This window comes from Pterocles gutturalis, unplaced genomic scaffold (genome assembly GCF_000699245.1).
Source record: "Pterocles gutturalis isolate BGI_N339 unplaced genomic scaffold, ASM69924v1 scaffold34788, whole genome shotgun sequence".
NCBI lineage: Eukaryota > Metazoa > Chordata > Aves > Pterocliformes > Pteroclidae > Pterocles > Pterocles gutturalis.
Genome location: NW_010121674.1, coordinates 21,360 through 33,730, shown reverse-complemented (window position 1 = coordinate 33,730; position 12,371 = coordinate 21,360). Strand labels below are relative to the sequence as shown.

General features: G+C 38.5%; 1 protein-coding gene across 1 annotated transcript in view; it reads right to left on the bottom strand.

The window, feature by feature from the left end:
- Nucleotides 1–276: 276 nt before the first annotated feature.
- SCRN1 (secernin 1) overlaps nucleotides 277–12,371 on the bottom strand; it is a 23,476-nt gene continuing 11,381 nt past the window's right edge. Inside the window, exons 2-5 of the mRNA XM_010077325.1 lie at nucleotides 11,215–11,396; nucleotides 5,185–5,387; nucleotides 2,066–2,260; nucleotides 277–446 (exon numbers count right to left, since the gene is read on the bottom strand). Of these exons, the coding sequence (XP_010075627.1) occupies nucleotides 277–446; nucleotides 2,066–2,260; nucleotides 5,185–5,387; nucleotides 11,215–11,396 (750 nt within the window). The remainder of the gene's footprint in view (nucleotides 447–2,065; nucleotides 2,261–5,184; nucleotides 5,388–11,214; nucleotides 11,397–12,371) is intronic.

Sequence of the window (12,371 nt, the reverse complement as noted above, 5' to 3'; positions counted from 1 at the left end):
GTAGTTCCTAGGTCCTCCCTAAACTGTATTTAATCTAGAAGCTCTGCATTTAGGCAAAGTTGCAGATCTGCCTTTTCAGCACAGTGGTGTCCATTTAGAATTGCAGCAAGATGCAGTTCAGTAATACAGCACTGCCGGATTACACACCAACAACTACTGATTGCATTTCTGATGAGAACATGCTCTTGAAGCATGTTCCAATTCAGTTATCAGGGTTTGTTTAATAACTTTCAACCCATCATCTGCTCTGCACCCAGGGAACCCCAATGCCATGGCTTACCTTGAAGGGTCTGGCGTGCCAGTAAAGTAATGAACACAGGGAAAACTAGGGTCTTGAGGCAGAACAGACACTATGCTAGCTGTAGTAAGGAAAGATTCAGAGTCCACACAGACACCACTATCCTTGTCACGCAGGACATCAATCATAGCTTGCGCAGAAACGTCACCTATATGAAGGGAGGGAAAAAAGAATTCCTGGGTGTTCAATGACTTGGACCCTAGGCAAGGATTTTAGCCTTAATGGGCTTTGGCCTGATATGACCAGTGACACTCAACACAGGCATGTCACAATTTACAGCTAATAGTTTCTATTTAAACAATGTAAACCCAGAATGAACTTGCTTAGCTAATAAAAGAGAACAGTAAGAAGCATTAATTAGGCATGACAATTGCTAGGTAGGGAGAAATGTCATTAAAAAGGTATTTTTCAGGAAGAAGGCCATCATGTCTGCAATACTGGTTTAGCAGTCACTATGAACAAGACTACTTACATAAGACACTAATTTTTGCCTAAGAAGCTACCTCTACCCAAGCCCAGGCAGAATGGGAGCACACTGACCTGCCATTTCTCACCTATTTCCCTTAGCTCTCAGACAAAATTTTGAAACACCATCTCACATTCACAGGGTGTTACAGCAGCAGACATAGACACTAAGAATTTTCTCCAAACCACTATCTACAAGAATCCTCTGTTCTCATTCTGTTTCCTGCCTGTGTCTTATCACAGCTTTCTCTGCACAGCACCTCCGTATTTTCTTGCATTACCCTAGCAACTTCTCAAACCCAGCACTGACTCACCCTTCCATGCACAGGTGCCTCACTACAACACAAGACACAGAATGACCCAGCAGTCTGCAAGATTTGCAGCCATAGGCATCTGTCTGTAGTGGACCTGAGGCTTTTTAGTGCTATAATCCAGGTTTATTTCACCTTTGGACCTTTAGAATTATTGTATCTGCCTCTCAGATACAAATCACGCTCCATGTAATTCTATAGTTAGCAGGAACTCTGCATGAGAATAAATACTTCACCTCTACACTCTTCCTGACATCTGCCAACATGTGAAAACGCTAACAATCTAGTAAATTCACATCTATAGTAAAGGGCTTTTTATATAAAGATGATTTGTACCATTTTTCACATATGAAAGAACAGATACCTGTCAGCTATGCACTGCTGCAGGCTGGTCATTTCAGAGCCATTTTGGCCAGCTGCAGTGAACTTAAGTCATTAATAAATTTTTGGTCTGGAAATAAACCCTTCCTTTGACTGAAGGCACATTGCCTGTTCTGGTAATTTTGTTCTGCTTGACAATGAAAAAGGGACTTCAGTTTGCACCTGACTACCATTGCTCTTCCTTAAACTATCATCTTAATTCCTTCCCCAAAAACCTAAGCAAACCTCCCAAAATGTACAATCCATTGAGCTTGAACTTGTCATACATTTTTATTTTTTAATACTATTATTTTAGTATTAGGTAGGGCCACTGTAATTACACCAAACCAAAAACGTAGTGCCACATCATGCACATCAGAACAACAGTGAAGAAAGCTATTTTATAATTGCAATCTGGTTTTAAAACCTTAAACTTGAGGGATACATTAAAGGCTTCATCCTAAACAGTGTCAAGTTTAGGGACAGTCTTCAGTTCTGGTCTTCCCTTCCACATGGTTTACATGTAGAGGTATTCTCCTCAGTCTCATGTAGTTCTGGACAGAATGCCTGAAAGGAAGCAGTAGAGACTGAAAATCCCGCTGCACACACAGAAAGATGGTTCAACACTTACCACCTTGCTTTTCAAGGCTCTCCCTGCCAGAACAGCAGGCTAAATGGCCATCAGCAAGAGAGAACACTTCAGAAAAATTGAAGTCTGAGTCTCCATTCCACCAGCCTTGACTTTTCACGTAATTCCTTAGTTCAGGATGTTCAGCATCAATTTTTGTAGTTAATGAAAGCTGATTGCAAATGCATTTCACCCCCTCTGTAGAAAGAGCATATTAAAAGAGAGCATTAATATTAAAAGAGAGCATATTAAGAGAGAGCATTAATACAGTTATTCTGGGAGAAGCTGGAAGGACAATGTAATTTCAATTAGGAAACAAATTAAACCATTGGTTATGATGTACATTTGGCATGACGGCATAACTACACTTACGCAGAACTACCAGTCACTGCAGGTTGCAGTGCTCAGTTCTCTGTGCCCTACTTAGGTATTTTCACGGCCTTGTGATTAATAGTGCTATTTAGTCAGAATACCAGTTTCACAATCCATACCTCATACATTCTGATCACCAAGTAACAGTGGTCAAAGGCACCTGCCTAATCTTTTCTCCAATGGTGTGTTCCACTGCCACAACAAGGCTTGAGGTCTGACTTGATTTCAAAATATATTTCATCAAAGCTGCATTTAATCTAATGACCCTTCTTTGCCACTCAAAACTGAAAATTTAATTTCAAAAATGTTTTAAAAAACTTACCAATTGCTTTAAGCTTCCCAGTTGAAAAACTATTTTATTGTAAGCGGCAAGATAGGCTTAAATTAAACTTCATTTTTAATCTTAAATTTTAAAATAGCATGAAGTAAAAAGAAAATGTAAGTAACCTTCAAAGAATATTAAAGGGGTTTTTAATTTGCTTTTCTCAAAAATACCGCAGTGCTTATACCCATGTATCTACAGCATGACTAACAGCGGCTGCTGCACATACTCCTCAGAGAGAATAAAGCAAATGCGTTGGAAGCCACTGGTAAAGTAAAACTGTAAACTAAAATAAAACCAGATTCTGGAATTTTGCAAAACTTTTTCTTAAACAGAAACTAAAGCAGTATTTGTGAAAGTGCTTAATACTGCCTTCCACAAAAGTAAGCTTGCTTTTGTAATGCCTCAAGCATGTAATTTAAATGAGTAAAAACTTGTAGTAGGAAGTTCTGTATATCAGTCTGCAAAAAGGCACTGTCATTCAGTTCTGACTTATACTAGCTCACTGACAGTTTGTTCTGATTCACACTTTCAAACAGCATACCCTTCAGGGAATTTTCTTGACTTGAGGGATAGGAATATTTGTGTTCGTAACAAGCTAGGCAAGCCACTCCTTAAAAGCTCTTTAAATATTACATCTAGTAACTCATGTAAAACAGTATTTCATTGTTTTGATTCCCCTCAAAAAAATGAAAATTTCTCAAGCAAATAAATTTTTCCACTCAAGACTGAAGAACAGCAATAGGGAGGATTTTAAAGTGTTTATCCTTAAATTACTGTCAAACTGCTGCTTGGTAAACATTCACTATAAGCTTTACAGAACTGCAGCAGTAATATTAGAACAACTCTGAGGACAGAGCCAGGAAAAAAAAAAAACGCCTTCACAGTGGGGAATGACACATTTTCCCTGTTTTAGCAGCATTTGTGCATTCACTTGAAAGCTTATGGTTGCAGAAAAGAACCCCTTGAAGAAAGTATGAAATGCAGAGTTCTTGCGTAGCCAGCAGCCTTTCCTCCTGGCAACCTCAGTAGGCTACAGGGGATGGAAACCATTCTATCTGCAGCTTACAGGGACCTCCTGAAGAGAAATGAGCTGCTAGAAATCAGAACAGAGCTGCAGTATCACTTCAAAAAGCTGCAAGCAGCAGAGGAAGGCGCCAGTTTATTTGCTGGGAAGAAGGACGTGAAGGTTATGTATTGCTGATGCAGCTAAAAAGGCTAAATAAGAAACACTGTTCATCGAATATCAGCCAGGTAGGTCAACAGAAGAAGGCAAGCTGTCATTGCATAATCCTACAAACCTCAGGAGCCAACTGCTTTCCAGAATTCTGATTTTATCTGGACAGCATCATCAGTCTTCCCTCCTCTATGTTTGGTATCTGTTTGTGCTAGAAGACTTCCTCCATCTTGTGGGCATCCTTAAAATGCAAGCTTTGCTTGGGCAAACGCCATCCCTGCCATATTTGATGGCATGAACTGACAGTAGGCCATCACAAAACATTACACAGCCTGGTGTTATTTCTTTGCTCTGGTATTTTCAACAAAGTTAAACCCCCGTCCTCCCCATCTCTGCTATCTCCTACCTTTCAGTGAAGGGGAAGTTAAAAGATCCGTCATAGCTCAAAGCATGGAAGATAAAAATCCTGTTAAATTATATGAATTTTTAATTCATTCAAATGTAAGAAAATTTTTTAAAGCCCTACTCTTATGAAAATAAAAATCACTTCAAAACAAAAACCAACTGAGAATAAATTAAATATACGCCTTAGACAATCATATTATATTAAGGCAGCACCTATTTGCCAGCAAAGTTTTAAATAAGTTCAGCCACCAAGCCAGTGAAATCTAGAAGTTTGGCAGCTCTGGCTTCACACATACAGAAAAAAGAAACCACCCACAAGTTTAAAGAGCAGAAAAGTATTGTTCTGCAGTATCAGATAAGAAATGGGGATATGAGGGGACTCTAGTAACGAGCAGAACCCCATTCAATTTACCACTTAACACAAGCCCTTTTCTCAAAGCTATCAATGCTTATCCTTCCCTCTTAATATTTTAAACTTGTAAGTAACAATTTGGGCATTAACTCTACTGAACAGATACTTGATACATTCCAAACAGTAAGAAAATCTGGGAAAATACAACATTTACCAAAGATAAAAATGTAAGCACAATGATTATTATGTAGCTTATGTGTACAGGTAGCATTTTCTGTGAAGCTGGAGACTTAAATTACATCAGCCAACGCAAATAAACATTTAAAAAAATAATAGTACTAATCTAGAAGAAGGTTAGAATCCATGATTTAATCAAACACTTGCATAAATTAGTCACTTCTTTAAACTCAGTGTCTTTAAGACCAATTCTTCCAAGACAATTCTTCACAGCTATTTATTATGAGAGAGAAGTTTGCTGTAAATGATAAACTGACCTGTGATTTTTTCTGCTGCCCAGTACTTTCCAGAAGTCTCCAGTATCCAGGCTTCATTTCTGTCCACAATCAAAAATGCACTTTGGAAAGTATGGCATGAACTCCCATCTTCATAATAATTTCCACCTTGTCCATGCTCTTCCAACAGAGTAACTATTACATCCAATGCTTCTTTAGCTGTTGCACCTCTTTCTAGGCCAAGTCTATAAGAAGAGAGTAAGACAGAGATTCAGACAGACATGTAACAGTGAGGTCTCTGTAAGTTATTAATTTTAAGCATCAGAACAGATCTGGTTTTAAAATACCCAAGGGTCAGGTATGCCTAGTGTAAGAATTCTTGCTTTAATGAGTTACTAGAATTACAGGATGAGCTATTAAATTATTGATGTGTTTCAAATCTTTGTTTTCTACTGGTTCTTTACACTCAAGCCTATCATAGCTGGTTTATTTTTTTAAAAAAAGAGTCCAATTATCAACCAATGGCCTCAACTGCACTGTAGACATGCAATGCTCTATTTATCCCCCCCCACCTCCAGGCAGAATAAATTTGAAGGACAATTCGCAAATATCTTTTTAGAGTAACGCTGTATGCAAGTTTACTTTTCTGTACAGAAGAGCCAGAAATTGCAAATTAATATTACCAGAGATCAAAAAAGGGAAGGAGCGTTCAGTATTACAATGTCTCTACAACCTCTTTCCCAATGCGCCAATATTTAACTGGCCATGGAAGCTAGATGTATGTTATACTTTGATGCATATTGCACGCTGTAGGTAGAAGTATTTGTGCACAGTCATGATTCAGTGTTCCTGCAGAGGCTTCTCCCAAAAAATGTTTAACAATTAAACACCATATACAGCTTCCAGCTGAACTAAGAGTAACCACAGGTCTGAAAGAACATGATTTTAAAAGAATGCTTGAACAAAGAAACGGTATTTTAGGGAAAAGTAAACTGAGGCACGAGAATAGGTTTCACAAAGCTATTGGGAATGACTGTATCTTGCCTTGAATACATGGGATGAAATAATCCCTTGAGACAATTTACAGCCCTAATGAAGTCAACAATGAAAGCAGTAACCACAGGAGTCCAAATCAGACCTGCAAACTATTCCACTGGTTCCAAAATGCAATTACTGGTAATGAGGAAATGCAGTATTGCAAACAACAGCGTATCTGTACCTCTACCCTTTGGGAGAGTTACCTGGATCAGTCCAAAATTTCTCTCTGTTGGTTATGTCACCTTAATATTTTCCTCTGTGTTTACATTTCTCTAAAAGCTCTATGGACAAATTCATTTTGACTGATGGATAGTTCCAACAAATTAACCTTTTTAAATTTAAGTACTATGCTAGCACTTTCCATTTCCCTGGAAACACAACAAGAAAACACTATTTCTTTCCTGAAAACTACAACACACAAATCGGGTCCTGATAACTTGAATATAAATTTGTTGATCTAAATACTTTCAACCTGTTCTCTGGACTGGGCCTGCTTTGTTAAGTAGCTGGCCACAATTAGCCTTGTTTTAGGCTGAATTACTGAAAGCAGTGTTTTTGTCTCAGCAGCATCTATTGAGTTAGTGACAAAGGAGAGACATCTAGAATTTCAGATCCTAACTTAAAGTGACAATTTCTCCCCCATCATCTTCTTACTTTGCATTTGTAGTCTTTCCCTTTCATCTTGTTTCTCTTACTAGTGGAAACTTGTTTTACATTGTTGTCTCAATTTTCAGTCCCTATGCATTTATGTTATTCCTTCATTCTTTCCATCACTGGTGCAATCAGTTTTTCAGAGCAATACAAAGATGTCAGTCTTAGCATATACCATAGACAACCATAGCCAGTCCAAAAGCATGTCTTATTTATTCCCTAAGAACAACTCCAAGAGCTGTCACTGCCACAGGTAAATGAATGGGCTGACAACTAACTTGGTGACCATACAGTCACTGGATTCAGTGTTAATCTGCTCTCTTTTCCCCAATTTATGACCAAAAGCATTAGGTTAAATATGATCAAAAAACTGCCAAGAGACAAAACGTCACACTAGAACTTTTGTCTCCCTGAACTTTTCCTTCCAAGATGGTTAGAGTCTAGCTTTCTCTGTCAAATCTACAGCAGAGATTCAGGCTGAAGAAATATCTTTTACTTTTTTTTTTTTTTTGCAAATTGCTCCAACGTTACATTCACTTCAATTTAACAAAGGCCTAGGCTCTGCTTTTGTTTGGGTGCTCCTATCTGCCAGTCACAAGGGACAGCAAAAAACAAAGAAAACAAAAAAACACACCCTACACAACCATCACACAGCTCATGTCCACAAAACTGTAGGTCTTGCCAGTTATCTCAGCATCAGTGTGCTGGGTAACTGCAGCATAACCCTCCCACTAACATATTTCAGAGTACCCTTCAAGGCGAGCTGGAAGAAAAGTTTTAAGTAATTTCACCACCAAATATGAACTAGAATTATTCATTAAGAAATTTTCAGTGACTTAGTATAATCCACTGCCTCAGTACCTCCAGTAAGTTATCACAGCATATTATAACCTTGTCAAAACAACATTATCTTAAGCTTTTCAACTTCAGATATCAGTTACAGATGCAGACTTTCCAAATGAAGAAACTAACATACATGATGATGACATTCTACTTTATTCAGTTTCGGTGCCTCTAAGGAAAGAAATTGGTAAAAAAATTAATACCATTTTAACGAGCATTCTTGACTCCCTGCCAAGATTGGCATCTCTGTGTGGCTCTGAAAAAAGTGATGGTATCAGTGATGAAAAGAATGAAGAAATAATACAAACACATACAGATTAAAAATTAAGAAAACAATGTGAAAATAGGGGTTTACTTGGCAGGTTTCTTCATATATAACTTTTGTATGATAACATTGTCCTGTTCTAACTGTATCAGCATAAGCAAAATAGTATACCATCTCTTCATACGAATGTGCTTCCCTAAATAATCACGTGCCTTATAAAGGCAACTGTGCCTCCAAAAAATAAACAAAACCGCAGCCACTCTAGCAGGAATATGTGAAAAGAATCACGATAAGCCAACCAATATAGTGATACTGGTGCAGCTCTCAAAGACCAGCTTTTGAATAAATCCCTAGAACAAAAAAAAAATTCTTAGGAATTCGTGCTAGAACCTGTTGTTCTCCATTCAGATAAACTAGGATGGGGACAAGCCTGCATGGAGTAGGGCCAACTTCTACCCCTCAAGTCAATCACACAAACTTCATTCACTTCTTCAGAATCATTCATATGTTCTGACATGCTGTGATATACTATCAAGGTAAAAATCTGTCAATATCTGTCTTAATCCTCAGATATAGCAGTATATACTAGGTAACACACTATTTTCAGTCATTGAGACAGTAGCCAGTTACTAAACAAGCTAAGAACTTTGTGAAATACATCTTTACTGATGTCCATTGTGATCTTCATTGAAAAAAATGCTTTGTCATTGAGGTTACAGGATGAATTTTCAGTTTCCTATTTCAACAACAAAACATGCTGACTTCAGAATTATACTACCCTGGTGAAAGATGCCTCTGGCCTGTTTAACACCATGTGCTCTCAAAACAGCCACCTACAACCTTTGCCCATGTTGGCTGGATTTTAAATTCCTCTTCAAAGAGAGAGAAGTCTCCCCTACAGAAAAAGAATAATCACTTCAAGAGAATATAGAAGCAACCTCTTAGGGGAGCCTGAGCATTCAAGCAAAATTTGATTCTGATAACTGGATGACATTCCTGAATTGACAACTCTTACACCTCCTGTGAAGAACACGTTTCAGAGTATAAAGCTTTAGTTCCTTTTGCAAGCAGCTAGCCATACATGCACATGCAGAGTGTCAGTCTTCATCCTCCAGCTAAGACCTGACATAGATGCAGAAGTCCAACATACACATAGGCGTGAGAAACCTTTGAGCAACAGAGATGCGCATTTCCTACTTATGCTTAAAATGCCTCACTTTATTCTAATAAATCCTGAGCAATAGAATTAGTTGCAGATGAGTAAAAAGAAGCAGAGCTGGTGCCAGCTGCTTCAGTGCAGCCTGTGTGACTGATTTTGTACTTGATGTCTCTCTATTCAATGAGGTGATCCGAAACAAGTAAGTTTAATGCAATTGTATAAGTCTTCACAGTAAGAGAAAGAATTACTTTGGCTGGAACAAGAGGCAGATGGTAGTCTGCAACCCATCTCTACTTCTCCCTGCCTGAAGCACACTCTGCCTTTGAGCTATGAACAATTTCTTCTGCAGATAAGAAGGAAGAGAGGGAGGGTAGTATCCACAGGTGATGACCACTGTTAGTTTATGACCAGCTTCTCCTTATTTTTATATCACAAGTTGCTAGTGAGGGTAAACCAGTATTTTGAAACTGCAATAACTGTGACCAAAATAAGCAGAACTCTGCATCTAAGGCAATGGTTTGTTAAAGTTTCAAAAGGATGGTAGTAGGAGGGAAAAAATAAAGGTGGAGCTTGGAAGGTCACCAAATACATTTCTCTTCTTGACAAAAGCTTGTCCTACATTTTCATATGAGAGTCCCCCAGTCTATTCAGTCTCCCTTCATGCAATAAAACTCACTAGTCCTCCCAGGTACAGCTTCTCCACAGATTCCTTCATTAATACAGAGTTTAGAGAAAGTACGAAGGAGAAACATAAACCCAATTCCCTCATGATTTTCTCACTGGTCAGATTCTACCGATCTCTGATCATATTTCCCATTTCCATCGCATTCTCTACAACTGGTTCTTATTCTTCTTAGTTTATGGTAGCTGGAACCAGATACTGTATTTCTGCAGATATATCATTAGAGTCAGAGAACACTTGCAATTACAGTTTCAGGTAGCTATACACCTAACAACCATTTCTTCCAATTCGCTTCCCAGCTTGCTTATGAGAATACCTTCTAAGGTTTTAATGCTCTCTTAAAAGTCAAGGTATGTATTTCCTATCCTCTATCTATAAAATTTGCTAACTTATTACAGGAGTAAAGTAGAATGGTTTGACAGGATTTTTCTTAACTAACAGTCATTATGAAACATTTATCATCTCCTTTATATTTAAGTGGGTTTTTTCCCCTTCAGGAACTGAGGTTAAGCAGGTCTACAATGACAACTCTTTTTAACACTACTTAGCATAGCCACAACTTTTAACCTTTTCCAGTCATCCAGAACCTCTCCCATCTTTCACTAATTCTCAAGAAGAATGAGAATTTGCCTGAAATTAGTTCAGCCTGCTCATTAAATATCCTAGGGCAAATTCCAGCGGGACAACGAGGACTGACATTGATACACTTAAATAAACTGTTATTGTCCTGTTCTATCTCTAAACTAAATTCAGCCCATTTATTCCCTTTCTCTTTGTAAGTCTGCATCACTTCCTCTTGTTCTTTCATTTTCAGCTTTCTTCCACCACCCAACTCTCCTTTAAATTCTCTTCACTACAAGATCATCATGTAGGTTGAGACTTACAGTGCAGCACAAGCCTTTTAGGCAGACAGCCTTCAATGAACAGACTCACAGGAGTTTGTTTGCCAGCATTTATACACAGGCAACATTTTGCATTGGAATGCATGGGCTGAAGTGAGGCATAGTAGTTTGTTTATGCCTACAGTTGGCTATAAGCCCAGGATAAGCTTTTTAGGTCAGAGTAGGCTGGTGTAAAGTGGGGGAGAATGAAGGGCACACCAGCAATCTGATGTTACAAATTAGTTAGCAGTTCCCTACTAACGATGTAATAATTTCTCTTACCTGTCAGAATAGCCACTGCTAGACTGTAAAGTAGGTAGACAAGGCAGGTTTAGTGAACCCACATTAGACTCGTACATGCTTGGTAGCCTGATTCAAATTCCAAGTGTTTTACTTGTTAACGCAGCTGTGTCTGGAGCTCTGCCTAGATGGGTCTCCTGCTTATATTGTTTAAAATCTCCTGATGCCAACACCACAAAACTGTTACCCAGTATCATCATCATTTAAACCTTTGGTGTTTAAAAGGCTGGTCACAGCTCAGCAAGCCACCCACCTGACAAGATCCATTCCAAGCAAGGCTTCAGATTCAGAAGCTGGCTCTCTGGTCACAACGGCTTCATTAGCTACACAGACTCCATGTTCGTTAGCTCCCATTTCCGCACCCCAAAGCCAGGAGGGCCTGCTCAGCACAACAGCATGAGTCTTCGGCACCTGCTCAATCTCAATATATGTACACTGCAAAGAAAGCAGGAAGAGAAAAAGCAAAAAAATTGAAGGCATTTTATTTAATGCTGTGACTGAAGTAACACAAGACTTCAATGTATGGAGAGAATACACGTCATTAAAAAAAGTCCGCATCTTGAGTAGGAGTGGGATATTTTTTTAAACAACATTTAACTGTCATGTTTGAACCTTTACATCCAAAAGCCTTTACATCCATCACTTTTGATAGTTGCAGGCTTCAGAGACTCAAGCAGATACCAAGTGCTAGAATCAATGAAAAAGCAGCAGTAGACAGGCCGTCCTGTTACAGTAAAGAAACACAGATCATGTTTGTACATAGGAACAACAGCAAACCATTATACCATCTCACCTAAGCACAATCTCCAGTACTTCATTAAGTACACAATGGAAAAACAGTAACTGGACAAAGCACTTTAGAAGGCTTCCCCCTCCCTCTCCCTTGCTGCCTCCCCTGAAGCTGCCCCCAGGACTGAGACTGCTGGTAGAAAGAAAAAAAACAATAATCAGGATTTTAAAAGACTCAGCGGAATGCCTTGATAAACAGTCACAGGATATAAAACAGAGCCATTGTTTTTGCTTAAAACTGATGTTTCTGCTAGTTTAAATGGTCTACTGGACTCGGAGTTCTGTGGATGTATTCTGACAAGTCAAAAATACAGAGGAAGGCTGCAGAGAAGTCTTTGAAACTGCAAGGAAGAAAGAAATAATTTTTTTCTATCTTTCAAATGTACTTATTTTTCTCTTGCTCTAGGATTTAAAAACAAGCACTGTTTTCCCAGACAGCATGGAAGAGAACTTGATCATCATTAGATCATTGGCTTGTATAAGCCAAAGGAACAGGCTTTACATTTTACTGCTGAGGTCACATTAAGTTCTTCAAGGACCAAACTCCACTTAATTTTCTTTTGAGGAAACTAAAGCTGTCTGTAGTATTTATGAGACAGCTCTTAGTGTTCAGCATTCCTG